The sequence below is a fragment of the Heterodontus francisci genome, chromosome 36 (genome assembly GCF_036365525.1).
Source record: "Heterodontus francisci isolate sHetFra1 chromosome 36, sHetFra1.hap1, whole genome shotgun sequence".
NCBI lineage: Eukaryota > Metazoa > Chordata > Chondrichthyes > Heterodontiformes > Heterodontidae > Heterodontus > Heterodontus francisci.
In genome coordinates, this window is record NC_090406.1 from 21,662,313 (window position 1) to 21,683,855 (window position 21,543).

The following is a 21,543-nucleotide window of genomic DNA, read 5'->3' on the forward strand; positions in this document are numbered from 1 at the left end:
TTTGTTTCATATTTCCAACGTCTGCAGTATTTTGTTTTTGTGGCGACCTGAAGACAGTTGTATGTGGTTCCTTTGCGTTTGCATTGATGGTTGTTGCAGTATAATTAGCAACTGGCACACTGGAGGTTTGTTCCCCTCCAGATAATGGGGTGTGGGTAGGAAGAGGCATTCGCACAATAATCGATAGCAGGGTTGCGTTGGCAAGTGCAGGTCAATGTCTGCAGAAATAACAACGTTTGAAACCTTTACCAATGCCTTAAACCCTCTTCTTGGAAATAGGGTTGCACAGAAATACATTAGCGTCCGGGATATAAAATGTGACGAACTTGCTAAGTATTTGGATTTTCAGTTTATTGGACACAATAAGTTCGCCTTCTCTTTAATACCTGCCTTGTAACATGATCAATAACTGGCCCGAGCTGGGCGCCCGCCAGTCCTTTTTGGCTGTCAAAGTACATTAGTTTCCAACAAAATAAGTCATTTAGAGCATCCTTTTCCCAAATCTCCAACTCTTTTAAATCTAGCAGATTAGAGCAAGAGTCTTTGTTTTGCCACACGGGAGGATTAAGAAAGATTTGCCGCTAGGAAAGTTGCGATTTAATCGCTCAATACCGTTAAAATTGTGCTGGTTGCGGATTAGAGCGACACAAAGCAACGCCTTGTGCAGAAGAAGCTGATGGAAGAAAATGCTCCTGTTTGTTTCAAGTGAGAGGGACCTCTACAGATTTCTCTAGTGTTATTGTTCTCTCCCAAATCCTGCTTTTAATTTGTTTCCATATTTCTTGGCCTTTTCAATGGTCAATGACAATATTAGTTTACAATGATTCCAGTGAATCTTAGTCTAAACTTCTAGCCCGAATTTACCGGGAAGAAACTTTTGCCAGACATGTTTGCTGGATGCTGTAGCCCTCTTTCAATTTTCATATTGCCCTTTCTCTCGTTCCTGACTGAATGCATTCATTGTCTGTCCGAAGTTTATCTCTGTAAAATCTTAAATTAGACCTATTGCTCACACTGCCCTTTTCGACATCTTGCTAATCTTAAAAGCAGTTTTAGTTTGTACGAATTTTTCACACAAAAAAAATAAAGTTCAAGATAGCTTCAATTTTGTGGTTAATTTGCCAAAACTCGTCAGTTTAATTCAAGGTCACGTTGGCACTGAGGGTCCCGATTAAGCGAAAGGTAGCTTAATACAACTTCAATGTTGATTCCCCCCCCCCCCCACCCCCCCATTTGTTCCTCCATTCTGAAGTATTTTGGTATTTCGATTTGTCTGGGAAATCGAGTAATTATAAATTGTGCAGTTACCGATCAGGAGACACTCGGTCAGCGCTGGGTGCTCCTGACCTTTAAAGGCCGATTACAGAAAAGGATCAATCTGCAGGTCTCCCTGCTGCTTTCACATGCGTTCAAGTCCTCTGAAGAAGGAATTTTCCTCCACACAAGATCAGGGGGCAGGTTGTTCAACCTTGCCCGTCTAAGAGCGAAGTCCAAAGTACGGAAAGTCCTCATCAGGGAACTCCTCTTTGCTGACGATGCTGCTTTAACATCTCACACTGAAGAGTGCCTGCAGAGTCTCATCGACAGGTTTGCGGCTGCCTGCAATGAATTTGGCCAAACCATCAGCCTCAAGAAAACGAACATCATAGGACTGGACGTCAGAAATGCTCCATCCATCAATATTGGCGACCATGCTCTGGAAGTGGTTCAAGTGTTCACCTACCTAGGCTCAACTATCACCAGTAACCTGTCTCTAGATGCAGAAATCAACAAGCGCATGGGAAAGGCTTCCACTGCTATGTCCAGACTGGCCAAGAGAGTGCGGGAAAATGGCGCACTGACACGGAACACAAAAGTCCGAGTGTATCAGGCCTGTGTCCTCAGTACCTTGCTCTATGGCAGCGAGGCCTGGACAACGTATGTCAGCCAAGAGCGACGTCTCAATTCATTCCATCTTCGCTGCCTCCGGAGAATACTTGGCATCAGTTGGCAGGACCGTATCTCCAACACAGAAGTCCTCGAGGCGGCCAACATCCCCAGCTTATACACACTACTGAGTCAGTGGCGCTTGAGATGGCTTGGCCATGTGAGCCGCATGGAAGATGGCAGGATCCCCAAAGACATATTGTACAGCGAGCTCGCCACTGGTATCAGACCCACCGGCCGTCCATGTCTCCACTTTAAAGACGTCTGCAAACGCGACATGATCACAAGTCGTGGGAGTCAGTTGCCAGCGTTCGCCAGAGCTGCCGGGCAGCCATAAAGACGGGGCTAAAGTGTGGCGAGTCGAAGAGACTTAGTAGTTGGCAGGAAAAAAGACAGAGGCGCAAGGGGAGAGCCAACTGTGTAACAGCTCCGACAAACAGATTTCTCTGCAGCACCTGTGGAAGAGCCTGTCACTCTAGAATTGGCCTTTATAGCCACTCCAGGCGCTGCTTCACAAACCACTGACCACCTCCAGGCGCTTATCCATTGTCTCTCAAGATAAGGAGGCCAAAGAAGACAGAAAAGCATCAATCTGCAGGTAAATTCCCTTCCCTGTTAGAAAGTGAATCTAAACCCAATGTACTCTGCTTCATTCGACGTGGCGCCAAGTTTAGTACCAACATGAGCAATTTGATCTTTCAAAAATTAAGTTTTTGTATACATTAAAAACACATGGATTTCTTGAGAATTAATTTATCAAAATAATTGACTATTTGCAGTTTTTCAAACATCTATTATTGCAGACCCTTGTATCATTCGATTTCGTATCATTTCCACATTTAACGTTTCAATGTTTTCTGGTGAAATAAATAAAAAGAATGAATGAAGTGTTAAAATAGATTTCGCCTTGAAAGGTAAACTGACGCGAGAGGTGTTTAGAATAAAGGAGTACATACTAACTTAAAATAGAAAAATAAACTGCAAATGTTGGATCTGTGAAATAAAAACACAAAATACTGGAAATACACAACAGGTCAGTCAGCCTCGGTTAAGCTCCATTGCATTCAGTGTGTGCACTGAATGATTCACTTGTCTGCCATTTCCCAATGCTGTGCACTTTCAGCAAGTTTGAACAAAAATGCATTGATATGGAGCTTTCGTGGTTTAAAAAATACCAATGCATTTCACAGAGGCATAATAACAATAAGGAACACTGAGCCCGATGTCTGCTTTAGTGAGCCAGAACTTGGTTAAAAAGTGGATTTTTAGGAAGGTTGTAAAGAGAAGAAAGGGTTTATGGAGGAATTGCTGGAGATGGTTCCTGGACAATGAAGGCATCTCCGCACCACTACCACCAACTCCCACCCCCCCCCCCCCAACCCCCCACACATACACCCCCATATTGGGGCAAAGACGGAGGGAGCACAAAAGGCTGCAGTCAGAGGAATTGAGGTTTCAATTGTGGGGGAATTGTCAGTTGGAGAATGTGACAGACAGAAGGAGAAACCAGCCTACTAAGGATTTTATACACTAGGATGAGAATTTTAAATTTGAAGATGTGAGGAGCCAATACAGGTCAGTAAAAACAGGGGTGATTGTCAATCAGTGACGAGGGAGTGGATTTAATGCAGAATAGGATAAAGACAGCAGGGTTTTGACCAGGACGCCTAGGGCCTGGTTTGGTACTTTGTATAAATCCCTTTCTTAACTACCTGGGATTTGAAAATTAAAACAATTGAATGTTACAGGGTGTCATGGGATTAATTAGCACCTGTTGAATACAGCAGAGGTAAGGACAATATTTTACATCTGAAACCTGGGGTATTGTGAACCATTCTGGGCATTTACACCTTAGGAAGGATATATTGGCCTTGGAGGGACTGTGGTGTAGATTTACTAAAATGATACCAGGACTTCAAAGGTTAAGCTAGTAGGAGAGATTAAACAAACTAGTGTTGTATCCCATGGAATTTAGAAGGCTAAAGAGTGATTTGATCAAAGTTTTCAAGATCTTAAGGGGAGCAGATGGGGTAGATTGGGAGAAACTATCTCCGTTTGTTGGGGAGTCTAAGACCAGGGGGCTTAGTCAAAAAAAAAATTAGAGCCAGACAGTTCAGGAGTGAAATTAGGAAACACTTCTTCACACAAAGGGTGATGGCAGTTTGGACATCTCTTCCCCAAATAGAAATTGATGCTGGATCAATTGCTAATTTTAAAGTTGAGATTAATAGATTTTTGTTAGCCAAAGGTATTAGGGGATATGGGGCAAAGGCGGGTATATGGAGTTAGGTCGCAGATCAGGCATGATTGTATTGAATGGCAGTACAGGCTGGATGGGTTAAATGGCCTCCTCGTGTTCCTATATTCTGATTCATATAGATCTACTAGATATTACATTTGTGTTTTGTAAATGAAATTAAACTGTGACTGTAACCAACGTGGACATCGCACCTTTTAGCAGATACTGTAACTAGAATAAGGTAAACAGCTGAAACTCTGCTTCAAGGATACTTGCAAGTGTGACCTGAAGGCCATAAATGTCGACTATCACACCTGGGAGTCACTAGCTGGCGAAAGAGGGAAATGGCAACACAGCCTGTGGACTAGTGTGCACCACCTGGACGACCAGTTGCTACAGCAGCTTGGCAACAGGCACCAACGTCAGAAACAACAACTCACAGTGTCACTTGGCAGCTTCACATGTGGCACTTGTGGCAGAACCTGCCTCTCAAGGATTGGCCTTCACAGCCATCAGCAAAGGTGCACCAAGAGAAGACACCCCTCCTAAATGGATTGTTTGCTGCGTGTTCATCATCTTTCATAGATGGAAGGATGCCATCTGTTTGTTGCGATGACCAGAAGCTCTGCACATAAACACATTGCCGCTTCTGAGAGGAGCGATTCCCCACTCCTCCCCGCAACCGGACCCTAATCCCAGAATAGGTTTGAGTGGTGATCAGTGGGGGCCGGACCCACTGCCAATCTCTCCGCAAAACCTTCGGATTCATTGGTTCAGAAAGACCATTTCTGCTTTTGCATTGCCCCCCCCCCCCCCCCTCCACCTCAGACCTTCTCTCTCATTGGCTGGGGGTGGTAATCCCGGGAGCTCGCTGAAATTAACATGAAAGTGACCGAGTGTCAAACTATAAATGACCGCTTCAGGAGACCGACTCCTCACTAAACAACGGACACGGTGGGAAGATTAAACAAAACGCTCCGGCTCCTTTAAAACCGTGAGTAAAACCTGATAGTGTGAAGCTGCTCCTGATTAAATAACTGGAATTAATCTAAATCCGATTTTAAAGCCATCGAGTGAATGTTTTTTGATATATAATCCCTGAGTTGAATGCTCAGATTTTAACATTTCTTTAAGAGTTGAAATTGGATTGGAAATTGTGTTGGGAAATGATGCAGGATGTTTGGGGGGAGAGAAACACAGCCCATGCTGGAAATCTGTCATTTCTCCCAACCCAGACACCTGAAACGTTAATGTATCTGCTCTCACTACAAATTTGACTGATCTGATTTGCTGGGGGATTTTTCTTGTGTATCAGATTAAACGTCACTAAGTGTTTATTGAACCGTTCTACAGAGTTGCATGCAGAACATTCAACGTTTGTTGTGCGAACACTGAATAGCCGTCACAGGGAGCATGAATTGTATCAGAACTGTTCACTGCTGATGTGTTTTAAGGCTTGTTGTGTTTCAGAATTCCTGAAATATGCCACCCCCTGTATCTGGAGAGCATATTTGCATCGAGAGCAAACCCAGGCCAAGTTAAGAGATGTTGTATCCTATTGAGTAGAAACTGAGTGACCAGGGGACTTAAACCCTCCTGTGCTATATTTCATCAAACTGAATCCACCCCTTCCAGGTTTTTCCATAAATCCCCTAAATGTATCCGCTATTCCACCTTCGCGCTGGCTATACCTGGAAAAGTGCCTTTAGTCAAGAGTTAGCTTTCTCCTTTCTTTTCACTGAAATTTCACCCAAGGACTGCAGTAGTTCAAGAAGGCAGCTCACCGCCGCCTTCGCAAGGGCAATTAGGGATGGCCAATAAATGCTGGCCCAGCCAGTGATGCCCACATCCTGTGAATGAATAAAAAAAAATTGAAGTAGCGTTTCAGCGCGAGTTCTGAAAGGTCTGTGTTGAGTTTTAATTCCCGTAATCTGTAATCTCAAATGCAATATCGTGAGGATGAAGCGTTTTGTTGGAAAGGAGTGACTGACAGACTTGAGGCAGGGTTTGCTTTGAATAGTAGATAGACAAGGCTCTCTGTTTCTCACTCACAGGGCTTTTTCGGGTGTCATGTAACAGTTCAGAATGACTTATTCTCGACGATTTAGGAACATAAGAACAAGGGAAGGCCATCCACTATTCAATGAGATCACGTGTAATCTGTGTCCTAACTCTATTTACCTGTCTTGCTTCCATAGTCCTTATTACCCTTGGCTGGCAAAAATCTCCCAATCTCATTTTAAAATGAGTTGAGCTAGCGTTTATTACTTGTTATGGTGGAGCCCACACTTCTACCACTCTTTGTGTGAAAAAATGCTTCCCAACTTCTCTCCTGAATGGTCTGGCTCTGATTTTAAAATAATGTCTCCTTGTCGAAGACTCCCCCACCAGGAGAAAATGTTTCTCTTTATCTACCCTGCTAATTCCTTTCAAAATTCTAAAAGCTTCAATCCTAAACCTTGTATATTCCGGGAATATAAGCCTAGACATCTAACTTAGCCCTGGGTCAAAATCCTCGAACTCCCTTCCTAACAGCTCCGTGGGTGTACCTGCACCACATGGACTGCAGTGGTTCAAGAAGGCAGCTCATCACCATTTTCTCAAGGGCAACTAGGGAAGGGCAATAAATGCTGACCTGGCCAGCAATGCCCACATCACCATCAATGAATAAATAACAGTGTGGTGCCCAGGACAGTGCACAGTACTCCAGATGTGGTCTAATCAGGGCTTTGTATAGCTGTAGCAAAAATTCCTTTCTTTTATAATCTAGCCCTCTAGCTATAAAGACTAACATTCCATTGGCCTCCGTATTTTTGTACCTGGTCACTACATTTTAAAGATTTGTGCATATAAACCCTTAAATCTCTTTGGATCGCCACTGTTCCTAGCTTTTCTGACAGTATTACAAATATCTGGTATAAAACATAATAACTCGGTTAATTGTAATACATTTCAAAACCAGAGATGCATATTTTTCATGCAATAATGTATGATTTTGTTAAATTATCTGTCCCAGAATGTAAGGTTTTCACATTCAAGACAGGGATTAAGAAAATTCAGCCCTAGTTAGTTTTCAACCAGGTATTTCATCAGTATTCAATAGGAAGAAATAACGTTTGAATATAATATTTCTAAAAGTGGAAAGAATTAGAAACTAGCACCAAGTTAAAAAAATTAAATGAATAATAATTCTATATAAATACATAAAATAATAGATGCTTAAGAATGAAATGCCAAATTAATACATTCAGGGGATTTGCAATACTTCATAAACCATTACCAGCAAGGCTGGAACTATTTCTGAATCTACCTCCATTCTGAACTTGAATTGCATCTTTTTTAAAAAAAAAGTTACTTTAAATTTCCCAGTTTTCTCCCTCCACTGCCTTATATTGTGGTCCAGTTCCAAGGATGCTGCCTGTCTCGTTATATTGTGGTATAGCTCTATAGGGGCTACCTGTCCCTTGGTGACTTTTTTTTTAGAGATACAGCACTGAAACAGGCCCTTCGGCCCACCGAGTCTGTGCTGACCAACAACCACACATTTATACTAACCCTGCAGTAATCCCATATTCCCTACCACCTACCTACACTAGGGGCAATTTATAATGGCCAATTTACCTATCAACCTGCAAGTCTTTGGCTGTGGGAGGAAACCGGAGCACCCGGCGAAAACCCACACGGGCACAGGGAGAACTTGCAAACTCTGCACAGGCAGTACCCAGAATTGAACCTGGGTCCCTGGAGCTGTGAGGCTGTGGTGCTAACCACTGCGCCACTGTGCCACCCTTGGCTTGCCTACTTGGCAATTCTTCACACACGATCATAGGCAGTGAGAGTAAGTAGGCCTTTCAACTCTGGGGGCATCACAGCTAACATCAATGTTGTCCTCTGCTGACATCCACATATGCAAGCTTTCCAGCAGGAATCATTGAATTGTAACCAGGACCAGGCAGTCTTCCCTCATTAGCCCAGTTCATTGAGCCCATACTACCCCATGAGCCGAGATTGGGAACATAAGTACAGACCTGGGACTTGTTTTCATTGTAATTTGGAAAGTTGAGGAAACATGATGAAGGCCAGTGATGGTGAGGCTCAAATTTGAAGGGTGCAGTATCACATGATTGGCTGTGCGGTACTGTTTCACCAGCAGTTTATTTATTCAGTTGAAAATCGATATGAACTGCTTCATACTTGTAACCTTGCTCTGACTGAAACATTCTGAGACTAGTTACATAATTTATTTAGAAAGTAAAATTAACAAAGTACGTCTCACGGCTGAGAAGGAAATCTTCCCTATTTTATGAGTCAGTGTCCTTTATACACCTAACTTCCACCTGGAAGTGTTCCTCACTCACAAATGCTTTGACCCCATTAAAAGCCTTTCATGGTATGTAGTCACTTGTTGTATTTGCCTGTCATAATCCTTATTATGGGGCTGTTGCAGACATCTAGCTGTTATTGCACATCATCAGTACTACACACGAAATACGGATTGTCAATAAAATGATGGTGTTATTAAAATTACTCGTGTAGACTTTAGTTTTGGAAAGTGTAGAAGTTGCTTTCCTAAGATAGCATGAATGGGAACATGGAGAGTTTAGGAACACAGAGAAGGTCTGCAGATGATTGTATCTTAGCAGAGTGAAGATGCAGACAGGACTATTAATGTTGTGAATATATTTGGTAGCTAAGAGAATGTTTTCTGTTTGAGAGGAATATGAATGCAATAGGTTCTCTTTTGCGTTCTCTTGAAGCTGCTGCTATTCATTTGCCAGATTTTTTTGCTGTTCTTGGAAGCCTTTCTCCTTGGTGGCATCTATAATAAGACTTCTTTCTAAGGCACACAACCATAATTCTTGAGACCATAGCAGGACAATATTGTAGGTATTCCCTCAGCTATACAGGCATCTTCAACATGCTAATATAAAAGCAAAATACTGCAGATGCTGGAAATCTGAAATAAAAACAAAAAGTGCTGGAAAATACTCAGCAGGTCTGGCAGCCTCTGTGGAGAGAGGAGCAAAGTTAACATTTCAGGTCTGTGACCTTTCATCAGAACTGGCAAAGGTTAGAAATGTAATAGGTTTTAAGCAAATAAAGTGGGGGTGGGGCAAAAAGTTAACTTTGCTTCTCTCTCTACAGATGCTGACAGACCTGCTGAGTATTTTCCAGCACTTTTTGTTTTTACCTTCAACATGCTAGTTGTGTTCAACATGCTGCTGCTCACAATGCGTTCTCCTCTATGTTGGAGAGCAAATACAGATTGGGTGACCACTTTGCAGAACACCTCTGCTCAGTCAGCAATCATGACCCCGAGCTTCTGGTTTCTTTCCATTTCAATTCAGCACCCTGCTCTCACATCCATATTTCTGTCCTTGGCCTGTTGCAGTGTTCCAGTGAACAGCAACGCAAGCTCGAGGAACAGCACCTCATTTTCCGATTAGGCACACTACAGTCTTCCGGACTCAACATTGAGTTCAATAATTCAGAGCATGACTGGCCTATCTTATTATTATTTTATTTTATTTTGTTTTATTTTTTAACCATGTGTCTGCCTTAAATTTGTTTTTTCCTGTTTGTGCTTTTGGACAGATCTGTCTATTATTCTGTCATTAACACTCTCTCTGGACGAATGCCTTGTCTTTCACGACACCATTAGCACACCCTTTGCCTTTGTCCCATGACATCTTTGTCATTTAATCTCTCCTGCCCTCTGCCCTAACACACACCTTCCCTTTTGTTCTCTTCCCCCTACCCCTGCTTCACTTGCTGAAAATCTATTACACTTCTAACATTTGCCAGTTCTGATGAAAGGTCACAGACCTGAAAGGTTAACTCTGTTTCTCTCTCCACAGATGCTGCCAGACCTGCTGAGTATTTCCAGCATTTTCTGGTTTTATTTCAGATTTCCAGCATCCGCAGTATTTTGCTTTTATTCCATTTGTGTACTTTACTAAGAACCTGCAGGCTGCATTGACTTCATTATTCCGCAGATCATCGGGGGTGGGGAGATCACAGGGGGACGAATTGTGCCAGATGATTTGATGAGGAGGTGAGGGTAGCACTCCTGCTCCTCCTGGCCCACAAGCAGTGCTCCAAATAAGTGCTTATCTGCTGGTTCTGCCCATTCCCACCCTCCCCTTGGCGGCTGAGTTTCCCAAGTCCTGGGAAAACTTGTTGGCAGCCATTAAATTAAAACATCTCCCAAAATCTGAAATGATCATTTAAATTATGTAATCAGGACCCCACCTCTCCAGAGCAGTATACAGTGCGACAGGTTGCGGTCAGGTTTCACATATTTATCTGTTTAATGCCCCCCCCACCACCCACCACAAAATGACATTCTCTTGAATGTTGTAGGAGTTAAAATTTCCTCCTACTTGTCCAAACAAAGGCTGGATTTTGTAGAGGAGGCAGAGCTCCCGGCGCTGGGCCGAAAAGGTGAGGGAACCCCATCTTGGCCTTTTCATGCCCCCATCCTCTCGTCTTTTTACATCATTGTTGCATGAGCCGGGATCCCCGTCCCTTGAAAAATCACAGGGCTGGCAGCTCAGCAGTATCGGCAGTGCCACCAGGAGCCGTGGCCACTGCTGCTACTGCAGGGGCCTTGGACCTAGGCCCAGCGCTGGAACCCCCAACCAGAGGTAGGTGAGGCGGGGTTGCTGGGGCCAATCCGGAAGGCCCCAGCGAGGGGAGGATGGTGAGGGGGTAGTTGTGCAGTCCAGGGAGTACTGGGGGGTGTAGTAGTTCCCGGTGGGGTTCCTCTGTGGACCACGGATTGCCCACAGAGTAGGGACACCGCCCCCCACCCCCACCCCCACCACAAGCCCGCAGGGAGGGTGTCTCATTTTACAAGGTGCATTCCCACATGGCGGAAGGGCCTCAATTAGCCTCTGGGCAGGAAGGTTGTTGTTTTAAAATGGGCTAGAGTATCTTCAAAAGGAATGGGGAAAACTGGACTCACAAAAACTTTGTTTATAAATAGATTTGCATATATCTGTATTGAATAGAAATGGATTTGATTGTACTTATAAAATGATGTCTCCTGATATTATGACTTACTCAATTCGCAATGGATATGGTGACTTTCAGAATGCTCCAAAGCACTTTACAGCACTGCAGGGAAAGACTGCAGCCAATTTGTGCACAGCAAGATTTCACAGACAGTAATGAGATTAATGACAAAATGTTCTGTTTTAGTGATATTGGTGGAGGATAAATATTAACAAAGGACGCTGAAGGAACTCACCTACTCTTCTTCAAATACAAATGCTGGCATGGGATCCCTTACGTCAATCCAAAAGGGCAAACAATGCCTCAGTTTAACACTTAATCTGAATGATGGCACCTCCAACAATTTAGTACTCCCTCGGTACACTGAAGTGTCAGCCAGGATCATATGGTCATATCCCTGGAGTGGGCCTTGAATTCATGATCTTTTCATACAGTTTACCACTGAATTATGATCTATGAAGCTGTATAAAGTTCATATCTCTAATGAATGCCCTGCCAATTGCAAACTTTTTCAACTATCTCCGGTACAGTCAGGAATTATCATTTTGTCCCCTCTCTAGCCATCGAATGCACAAGGAGGGGGTGAGAAAATACCAAACAAGAACATGTTTACAATTTTTTACTTATATATCCAGAAGAATAATTCCATATTTTTTTCTCTTTTAGGTATTATTACTTTGAAAAATATAAAGAAAAAAGAAGTTTCCCAAAAGAAATGAACACCGTGTATTATTACAGAGGGAACAGCCATTGTCTGCAGAGCATGAATTCCCTGGCTGCAGGATTTTACCTACACCAGCAGGTGAATGAACAATTACAGCGAACACAGTCAGGAGGAGAGCAGCCATTTATTCAAACCCTCACAGTGGCTGAACACCTAGCTGGTGAGTATTTATTATGTTGGCACTGAGTAAGAGAGAAGGCAACACCAGTGGAAAAGGTGACTGCCACTCAATTGCTATATTTATATTTGTGCTAATGATTAGCTTAGCCTCAGGTGATGTCACTCTTGCCTCGAAGTCAAAAGTTTGGTGATAAAGGTTACATTCGCACACCATCTTTATAATCCAGTAATATAATCACAACACTCCCAAATCCATTGCCATTTCCATTGACTTTATTAGAAATTAAAATTGGGCTTATTCTGCAATGGACAGGAGACCTGCTATGTCAGTTTTACTAGCACTCTGTTTTCAGTAACTTGTTCTTTTTCCTTTTCAACATCACATTTGCTAAAAGTTTCTATGACAAATAATTACATGGGTCAAACTATTTGCAGAACAGAATTTGGGCTAGACAACTGGCATCCTTTGACACTGTCATTACATTAACCACTGTTCCTTTGTTGCTGGGATCTTTTCTGTCTGACCTTTTCTTTTGTCTCCTGGTGTTCATTTTAATCTCTTTTGTACTCTCAAAAGTTTATTTTCTCTTCCTCTTTTCAGCGTGATGGACTGCAGTTTCCCTCTCGTTCCTTTTCCACCCATCGAGGGGCAAGTACCCAAACTATGATTGCTGTCTTCCCCTGGCACTGTGGAGTAGTCGAAGGGACTCAATAAGATGCAGATGTTGGACCACAAATGAAATGTGCTCTTACATTGTGCAATGTGTTATTTTTGGATATGGTAGTGTAGTGATTATGGTACTGCATTCAGAACCTAGAGGCCATGAGTTCAACTTTCAACATGGGTTGAACTTAATTCGATAAATTTGTTAATTTTTTGGCTGGCACCAGAAAATGCATCATGGAAGCTGCCAGCTTGTTGTAAAAACCTAACTGGTTCACCAATGACCTTCAGGGAAGATAACCTACCACCCTTATCTGGTCTGGTCTACACATAATGCTAGTTCACACTAAGTTGGTGACTTTTAATGACCTTTTAAGTGTAAAGGAAAACGAGGGCTAGAAGGTGGCCCACTTAAGCTTACATGGGTCAGCTAGGGAAAGGAAATAAATACCAATGTTATCCACATCCTGATAATTTTTAAAAAGGTTATAAAATTATTACCATACTTATTAAAGGGTGTAAAAGGCAATGCCTATCTTGTGTATGAAAACTGAATTATTCAGACTTATTTTACTTAAACAGATGTTTATTAATATTTTGAAGAAATAATCCTAGAAGCAAGATTTGGCAGTTGCCATCAGAAACAGAGGCGGAGCAGAACGGCCTTTACAACCCAGCAACTGGAGGCACTGGAACGAACTTTTCAGAAAACACACTATCCTGATGTGGAGATGAGGGAGAGACTTGCAGTGTATGTCGATCTTCCAGAGGCAAGAATTCAGGTATATTCAGGGGTGGCCAGAGAGTGCAGTCTAAATTCCTATGGGTCAACATTCGGGATAGATGATTGTACATCTGAGTACCAAGTTTTCCTATTACTGAAACTAGCCATTGATGGGCACGAACTTGGTCAGTTCTGCACCAGACAGATATCTAAAGCACCACAATATGTGGAGCTCCATATTATCAATGGGGTGGATTGATAGGAAAGTTTAATATTGTCCTCCTCCTTTCAGTGAAAACACACTCCTGTCAGTCAATTTAATGGCTGTTAATCATTGTGGAAAATGTCACATCTAACATCATCTGTTTCTTCCAGCTAAATAAAACTGAGAAATTATTTTAAAGTATCCTGCGAAATGAATAGTTTTCATTATTGTTATAAAGGGAAACACAGAATACATACACTATTATAAATTAAGTCTTAATTAAAATTTGGAGAGCAGTTGCAAATAATTATGATAATGCTGATAATTCTGATAATGCTGGTAGCAAAAGGAAGGGTTGGGCTGCTTAGGGACCAAAATGGACATTTACGCATGGAGGCAGAGGTTATGGCTGAGGTACCAAATAAATACTTTGCATCTGTCTTTACCAAGGAAGAAGATGCTGTCAAAGTTAAAATGAAAGAGGAGGCAGATACTGGATGGGCTAAAAATTGATAAAGAGGAGGCATTAGAAAGGCTGACTGTACTTAAAGTTGATAAGTCACCAGGACCGGATCAGATGCGTTCGAGAAGACTGAGGGAAGTAAGAGTGGAAATTGCGGAGGTATTGGCCATAATCTTCCCTAGATACAGTGGATGTGCCAGGGGTGAAAAAATGCAAATACGACACCCTTGTTCAAAAAAGGGTGTAAGGATAAATCCGGCAACTTCAGGCCAGTCAGTTTAACCTCAGTAGTGGGAAAGATTTTAGGAATGATAATCCAGGACAAAATTCACACTACACAATGTGGATTAGTTAAGGAAAGCCAGCACACGTTATTTAATGGAAATCATGTTTAACCAACTTGATTGAGTTTTTTGATAAGGTTTCGATAAGAGTTGGTGAGGGTAATGTGGTCGATGTGGTGTACATGGACCTCCAAAAGGGGTTTGATAAAGTGCCACATAACTTGCCAGCAAAGGTGAAGCCCATGGAATAAAAGGGACAGTGGCAGCATGGATATGAAGTTGGCTGAATGACAGGAAGGAGAGTAATGGTATTTTTCAGACGGAGGAAGGTATACAGTGGGGTTCCCCAGGGGTCAGTACTAGGACCACTGCTTTTCTTGATCTATATTAATGACCTAGACTTGGGTGTGCAGGGCAGAATTTCAAAATTTGCAGATGACAAAAAACTTGAAAATATTGTGGACTGTGAGGAGGATAGACAGGCTCATGGAATGGGCTGGCACGTGACAGATGAAATTTAATGCAGAGAAGTGTGAAGTGATACTTTTGATAGGAACAACAGGAGAGCCAATACAAAATAAAGGATACAATTCTAAAGTGAGCGCAGGAGCAGATGGACCTGGGGCATATGTGCACAAATCATTGCAAGTGGCAAGGCAGGTTGAGATAGTGTTTAATATGTCATACAGGATCCTGGGTTTTATAAATCGAGGCTAGACTACAAAAACAAGGAAGTTATGGTGAACCTTTATGAAACACTGGTTAGGCCTCAACTGGAATATTATATCTGATTCTGGGTACCACACTTTAGGAGATGGTGCGGAAAAGATTTATGCGAATAGTTACAGGGATGAGGGACTTCATTTACTTGGATAGATTGGAAAAGCCTGGGCTGTACTCCTTAGAGAAGAGAAGGTTGAGAGGAGATTTGATAGAGGTGTTCAAAATCATGAGGGGCCTAGAGAGAGTAGTTAGGGAGAAACTGTTCCCATGGGTAGAAAGGTTGAGAACCAGGGGACACTGATTTAAGGTGAATGGCAAAAGAGCCAAGGCAAAATGAGGAAAGACTTTTTCACGTAGCAAGTGTTTAGGCACTGGAATGCACTGCCCGAGAGTGTGGTGGAGGAAAAGCCAATCAGCGCTTTCAAAAGGGAATTGGATAATTATCTGAACAGAAAAAAATTGCAGGGCTATGGGAAAAGGGTGGGGAGTGAGACTAGTTGAGTTTCCCTTGCAGAGAGCTGGCACAGACACAATGGGCCAAATGGCCCTCTTCTGTGCTGTAACCATTCTATGATTCTATGATCTTCTCTGTCAAATTCTGTTGGCATGTTGAAATATTTTAGAAGCTGAAGATATGAGATTTCTAGTGGTCAACCCAGGTTTCTGCAGTAATTTCGCAGGTTTAACTATATTTGTAAATTTACCTCCGTTATAATACTAGGCTCGGTATCTCCTCCAAGCCAGTTCCTAAAATGATGCGAACAGTCCACATGATTTAAAGAAAAATTTAACACTGTTATAGTTCTCGCAGAAAAATGGACAGAATCTGATTGCCAAAACACCAACAAAATTATTGGAAACGCAAGTAATGAAAAAATGGAACTTCACTATTTAATCAATTTAAGCCAGTCTAGAAATAGACGGGCAGAATGCAATGGGCAAACTTTGGTAAAAGTCCATGAATCCAATCCTAATTAAAATGGGATTTGACATTTTTCCAGTACGTCAGTAGTCCTAACTATGTTTGACTGGAATTATGCATCAAGATTGTTATTTATTGGCTGAGATCTGATACTTTAGAGAAATCATGGTCTGTGCACCCATGGTTTTCTGATAAGCTACCTGGCGTGTGTAGGTGCTGCAGAGCCTCAGAAATTTTGCCCAATATGTGTAATCCCTAACCACACATGATCCCCATTATCATTATGCAAAATGCATTTCCCATTACCATTGCTTACTTTGATTAAAACTCACTCGGTTATATATTCCTTACATTCATGGCATAAAAATGTTCCTCTCACAGACAGAATCATTATCAATGCAAATAAGGATGATGATTTTAAATGCGATGCACAGAGGTGCTGTCAGAGGTCTGCTAGGAATAAACTGATGGGTGAGCAGCACTCAGTGTGGGCAGTAGAATTTTGGATAAGTTGAAATTGTGCAGTTTTGGACACTGGCATTTAGTGAAGTCAAATCGAGTAGTAACATATGTGTTGATGAGCATTTTGGCAGCAGTGTTGTGAGGTGAAGTCAGTGTGAATCTAATTCTAAACTGCACCAACTTCACATAAGGAAACAACTTCACAACGCTCAGAGCCACTGTCTTCAGGAGTAGACTAGTTGCTAGTGCAGTGAACACTGCCCCCTAGTGGAGTCCTTGAAAAAGAAATTGAATTGTTTCCTGATTCAGGAGGGAGTTCAGCGAAGTGGGTTTGTGATTGTTTCTGAATTTTGGTACTGATGTGCTTCACAGATCTAAAATGATTATTGGAATGCACACTACCTACTGAATAAGCAATTAAATTAGATTAAACAAAAATGCCAATTATTCACCTAATATAGGTGTGGTTCAAAAATAGACGAGCCAAGTATCGCAAGCATCAGCGCAGTGCAGAAAAAGATGAGCTTCTGATGGAAGAAAATGGATGGATAAAGACAGGTGACAGGAGCGAAAGAAAAACCAAATTGGAAAAAGACAAACAGCACATCCAACAAAAAGACTCGGAATGCTGTGGCTCCATAGATAACCCATCAACATCTGTAATAAAAACCACAACTCTGGCTACACAGCAGCCCAGCAGAGAAAAGCCAGCAAAGCATATACTTACTGCAAACATAGGTAAGAAGCTGAACCCTACATAGTTTCAGATTCTCTCTTCACCTTGGTTCCTGTGTGTGTATATGCAGACCTGTATATCTATATTAAATGTTTATGTATTACAAGCAATTCCTTTGAAAATTCATCTTACTTCCTATTGTCATGATTTTCAGTTATACTTTTGCCTGAAGGTTTTACTGCTTTTGTTGTCACATGCAAGATAGCAACAAATCAGAAGTGTAGAGTTAGGGAACGTATGAACCAAAAGTGATGAAACTGGCTTAAAAACTGCTGTTAACAATTTTAGATCTGTTGTGGATCTTCTGTTGGGTTCAGTCATGTAGAAATTGGACTGTGTGCCTGTTTTATAGATGAAAAACGAGCACAACAAGGCTCAACTCTGGGGACTAACAACTGCGCCCCAAAGATGCCTGAGAAACATCCCACCGAAATGGAGTCAGGCTATTTATCAAGTGTCCCTGGCAGCATTGGGCCACCTACATATGTAAGCGATGTGTCTAATGCCTGTTTAGGGCTATCTTGCTGAAATTGGTCTGTGATGAATGGGGCAACTGTTGGGCCTGCCTGACTCAGAATTCTTCAGCAGCAATAAAAGGCATGTCTTTTTTCTTAAAATTCAAAAATTTACAAAAGTGTGTCTGAGAGCTAGGAGCAGCAATGGTGCTCCTCCCAAACATCTACTATTTATTATTATGTTGCTTATTTTTGAATAACATGAAAGTCATAAGATGGTATCAAGATAACTCTAGTTAGTATGAGCCCCGCCCCCAACCCGTGAGGCTAAGTACATTTAAAAAGCATCTGAAATCGCAAAAAATGGTAATTGCACAACGTGCATTTGCTATGGCAAAAGATCTAAACTTTTCTGACTTTTGAAAGATTGCAGTTGAGTATATGGAGAACTCCTTGAATGCATACTTAGCAAAGAATAAGTCAAACTTGAGATAACTACAAAAGCTCCAGCTCGAGTTAGGGAATCACCCTCAATGCTGGTAGGTATGTAGGTCTCCTTTCATTATACTATCGCTTTTCAATTGACTGAGTTATCATTTTGTTGCTATCTCCAATATTGTGCCTTCAAGTTGTAGTGCAAGGGTTTGAAAAGGTTAATGTGTGAGACAGTGAGAGTAATCCCTCCCATTGTAGTGATGATAATGTAGTAGTCACATGCCTGAAGAGGTGGTAGAGCAGGAACCATCACAACATTTAAGAAGTATTTAGATGAGCACTTGAAATGCCATTGCATACAAGGCTACGGGCCAAGTGCTGGAAAATGGGAGTAGAATAGGTTGATGCTTGATGGCCGGCACAGACACAATGGGCCAAAGGGCCTGTTTCTGTGCTGTATGACTCTATGACTCTATGACATGGCTATTAAGCTTGGAAGTAGCAAGAAGCATCATGAGAGGTGTTACAGGCTTAATGAGAGTGTCAATAGTTATGTATATAAAATAAATGAGTTACTATTTAGCCATACAGAGACTCTGAGACATCTGTAAACAGCTTGAACTACGCTAGCTACAATACACAACTCAAGGAGACAGATGCAGTCTTTGTCTGTAGACAGTGAGAGAAAACATGCCCTTCTATTTAGACCAGGAAAAAATTTAATTAAGTTCAGTTTCTAAATGTAATGCCAGCTCATGAGCATGAAGCTAGTCTGACAAACAGGCAGTCCGTGAATTCTAGAACACTGCTCATTTCCAGTGGCTGCTCCAACAAATTTAAAAGTGACCTAAACATCAGTGCAGATTGGACTCAGGACTCTGCCCTGCTAAATCAATTATCATTGCACCCATTTCATGTGTGGACAATGGGTACAATAATGGTGAATTTAAACTCCACTGAAGTTTATAGAATGCACAAGCTTAAAAATCTTACAAAATGATTTTACCATTCTATTAGTCGCCTTTTAAAAAAATAGTCTATCTTGCATCTGCACCTGAGTGGAGTGTGTTGGTAGACTACTAAACAATAGAGGGCATCACAGCACTACTTGAACCTGTACTCAGTCAGACGTCACATACATCTTCCAGCAAATTAGAGTGAATAGAAATCAGGGGTGGGAGCCTTGGCTGGTTTCTCCTTTTCCATTTAGCAGCACTATGCACCTTCCCTAATGAAGAAATCAGGTTAGAGATCAACATTATCTTGGAAGATCTGCAAGAAAAGCCCAGAATAATTCCTTCCCTGCTTTAATTAATTATTCCGTAACTAATTATGCTGAAATGTGTGACTTTCACTTTAGAAGCTTCCCACACAATTATCTTAAGACTTGTCGGGATTGATTATGCATGAAACCCTGTTTCATTTTCCTGCAGCACATGGAGCATTTTGATTGTCTGTATTTACCTGACAGTACTTTGTCTTCTTAAAAACAATCTTATCCTCTAAATGATATGTTTTTTGCAGGCCCCATTGCAAGATGAAAGCATCAACATTCAGGTACCAGAATGTTCCACTCTGCAACAACAAAGTGCAGATCTACAGGATCAAATTCAACATCACATGGCTTTGACAAGGTTTTTCCTGCTAGAGTCCCACTATAGAATCTGTGCTCCAAACCTGAGTGTTAACCAGGCACCTGCCCTTTCGCCTCATACTGCCAGAGGGTACCCCATGCTCTGGATGCTTATCCCACCTCTCCCATAAATTGCCAGACTTGATCCCAAAACCTAGTAGCATGGGAAACGAGCCTTTGTATTAATCATTGAACTTGTGGATGTCCACACATTTTATATAATAAAACATTTGAAAAAGTGAACAAAAGTAAAATGAGTTTGCATTGAAATCTAGTTTTGTTGTTTAATTTAATCATTTTACTTATATCACTTAAAACATTGCTACAAATAGGATAAATGACCTTTAACTAAAGCATGCATTTTTGAATGCAATCTCCCCATTAAAGAAGTATATGATCATAAATACTAGTACATTGAATGAGAGGTCAATGTTTCAGCTGCTGTGCTGGAATATCTGCATGATTTAGAGCCATTGAAAGAAAGAATAAAAAATTGATCATTTTTTTGTCACTGGGGCCAAAGGTCTTTGGTTGTTTTGGGAGATCCCTGCTGTAATTTCAGTGGGAGTGCAGTGGAAAGGGGGCAAATTAGGCTGGTATCAAAATAGGTTGAGCCTCATCCTTCTGTCAAAGTTTCCTGATGGGCTGGGGTAGAGTAGAATCTCCACCTACCCCAAACATGGTCAACAGTGTAGATGGAGGCAGAAATGGCAGGGTGCGAGTGGACTTCCAGCCCAGAGTTTCCATAAAACAGCAGAAGAATCATTGATGGCCAAGATTCTGAGAGCTGGATAGCTGGATTTTATAGCCCTAACGCCCCCCCCCCCCCCCACCGACTTTGGAGGTTGTGGCGGGTGTCCCGGAAAGTGTCTCAAGGAGAGGCCCACCATGGGCCTTGACGCCGGGAAGGTCTGGCCCAATATTGCCGGCAGTTGCAAGGCCTTGTGATGGCCCCCTGCCACTCAGCGACGTTAAGCCAATCTAAAGATGTAAACGTATTAAAATAAATGAATTAAATACTTACCTGCTCCCGCCGTCCATCCCCCTCCAATATTGTAGCCGGTGGCTGGCACTCCCATGCCTTCGGATCTCCGTTTGGACACTGGATGCTGGACATTGTGGGGGGGGGAGGGGGTGGGGTGGGGTGGAGAACAGGCAAGTATTTCAGTGTGGGGGGGGGGGAGCGGGGTGAAACTAATCTGATTGGTGGGGGGAATGGTGGGAAGGGTTAAAGATAAAAGTTTGTGAACTTTGTGGGGGAAAGGTCAGGTACACAGGTAAGTATTTTGTGAGGAAAGGGCACGGACTGAAGTGTATGGTTATTGGGGGAGTGGGAGAGGGGCTACAAACATTAATGTTTTAAATTTAATTTACAATGCCTTTACATTTAAAAATGTTTACATTTAAAAGACGCCGTTGCTGGGGATGGAACCCTCGCCCCCTCATTGGGGGTGGGGGAGTGGGGGCGGTCCGCCCCGGCCACGTAAATGAGTCACAACGTTTAATATCGCGGCGGCTCCGCAGAGTAAAGCCCGCGCGTGTGGCCGACATTTTTTACAGCCACCACCGATTACAGTGGTGGCAACATAAAATTCAGCCCTCTGGGTGGAGACCCCCCAACCCATCAACTGGCAAAAGTCAGTCCCATCTGGGGTTCCAGACCTAGGATGTGACCTGGACCCCTCAGCAGGAGGCAGTTTTACAGTCACCTCCCAACCTGGCATCCAGTTTGCAGTAGATACGAACATATGAATTAGGAGCAGAAGTAGGCCATTAAGCCCCTTTAGCCTGCTCTGCCATTCAATAAGATC

The 21,543-nt window shown here is 42.3% G+C and overlaps 2 protein-coding genes across 2 annotated transcripts in view; one reads left to right on the forward strand and one right to left on the reverse strand.

Annotated features, from left to right (window-relative positions):
• The window catches only part of LOC137351654 (uncharacterized), a 63,346-nt gene that overhangs the window by 23,495 nt on the left and 18,308 nt on the right, over window positions 1-21,543 (reverse strand). The gene's annotated exons all lie outside the window — the stretch shown is intronic.
• On the forward strand, window positions 5,118-19,724 carry LOC137351367 (diencephalon/mesencephalon homeobox protein 1-B-like). Its single transcript, XM_068015815.1, has 5 exons — window positions 5,118-5,159; window positions 11,849-12,066; window positions 13,294-13,472; window positions 16,935-17,211; window positions 19,624-19,724. The coding sequence occupies exons 2-5, from the start codon at window positions 11,898-11,900 to the stop codon at window positions 19,638-19,640; spliced, it is 642 nt and encodes a 213-aa protein (XP_067871916.1). The 5' UTR covers window positions 5,118-5,159; window positions 11,849-11,897; the 3' UTR covers window positions 19,641-19,724.

Bases quoted from the DNA above. Each gene is read 5' to 3' on its own strand.
- LOC137351367 (XM_068015815.1), top strand. From the start codon at position 11,898: ATGAACACCGTGTATTATTACAGAGGGAACAGCCATTGTCTGCAGAGC. The intron at 12,067-13,293 runs GTGAGTATTTAT...AATATTTTGAAG, and splicing joins AGTGGCTGAACACCTAGCTG to AAATAATCCTAGAAGCAAGA. The intron at 13,473-16,934 runs GTATATTCAGGG...CACCTAATATAG, and splicing joins TTCCAGAGGCAAGAATTCAG to GTGTGGTTCAAAAATAGACG.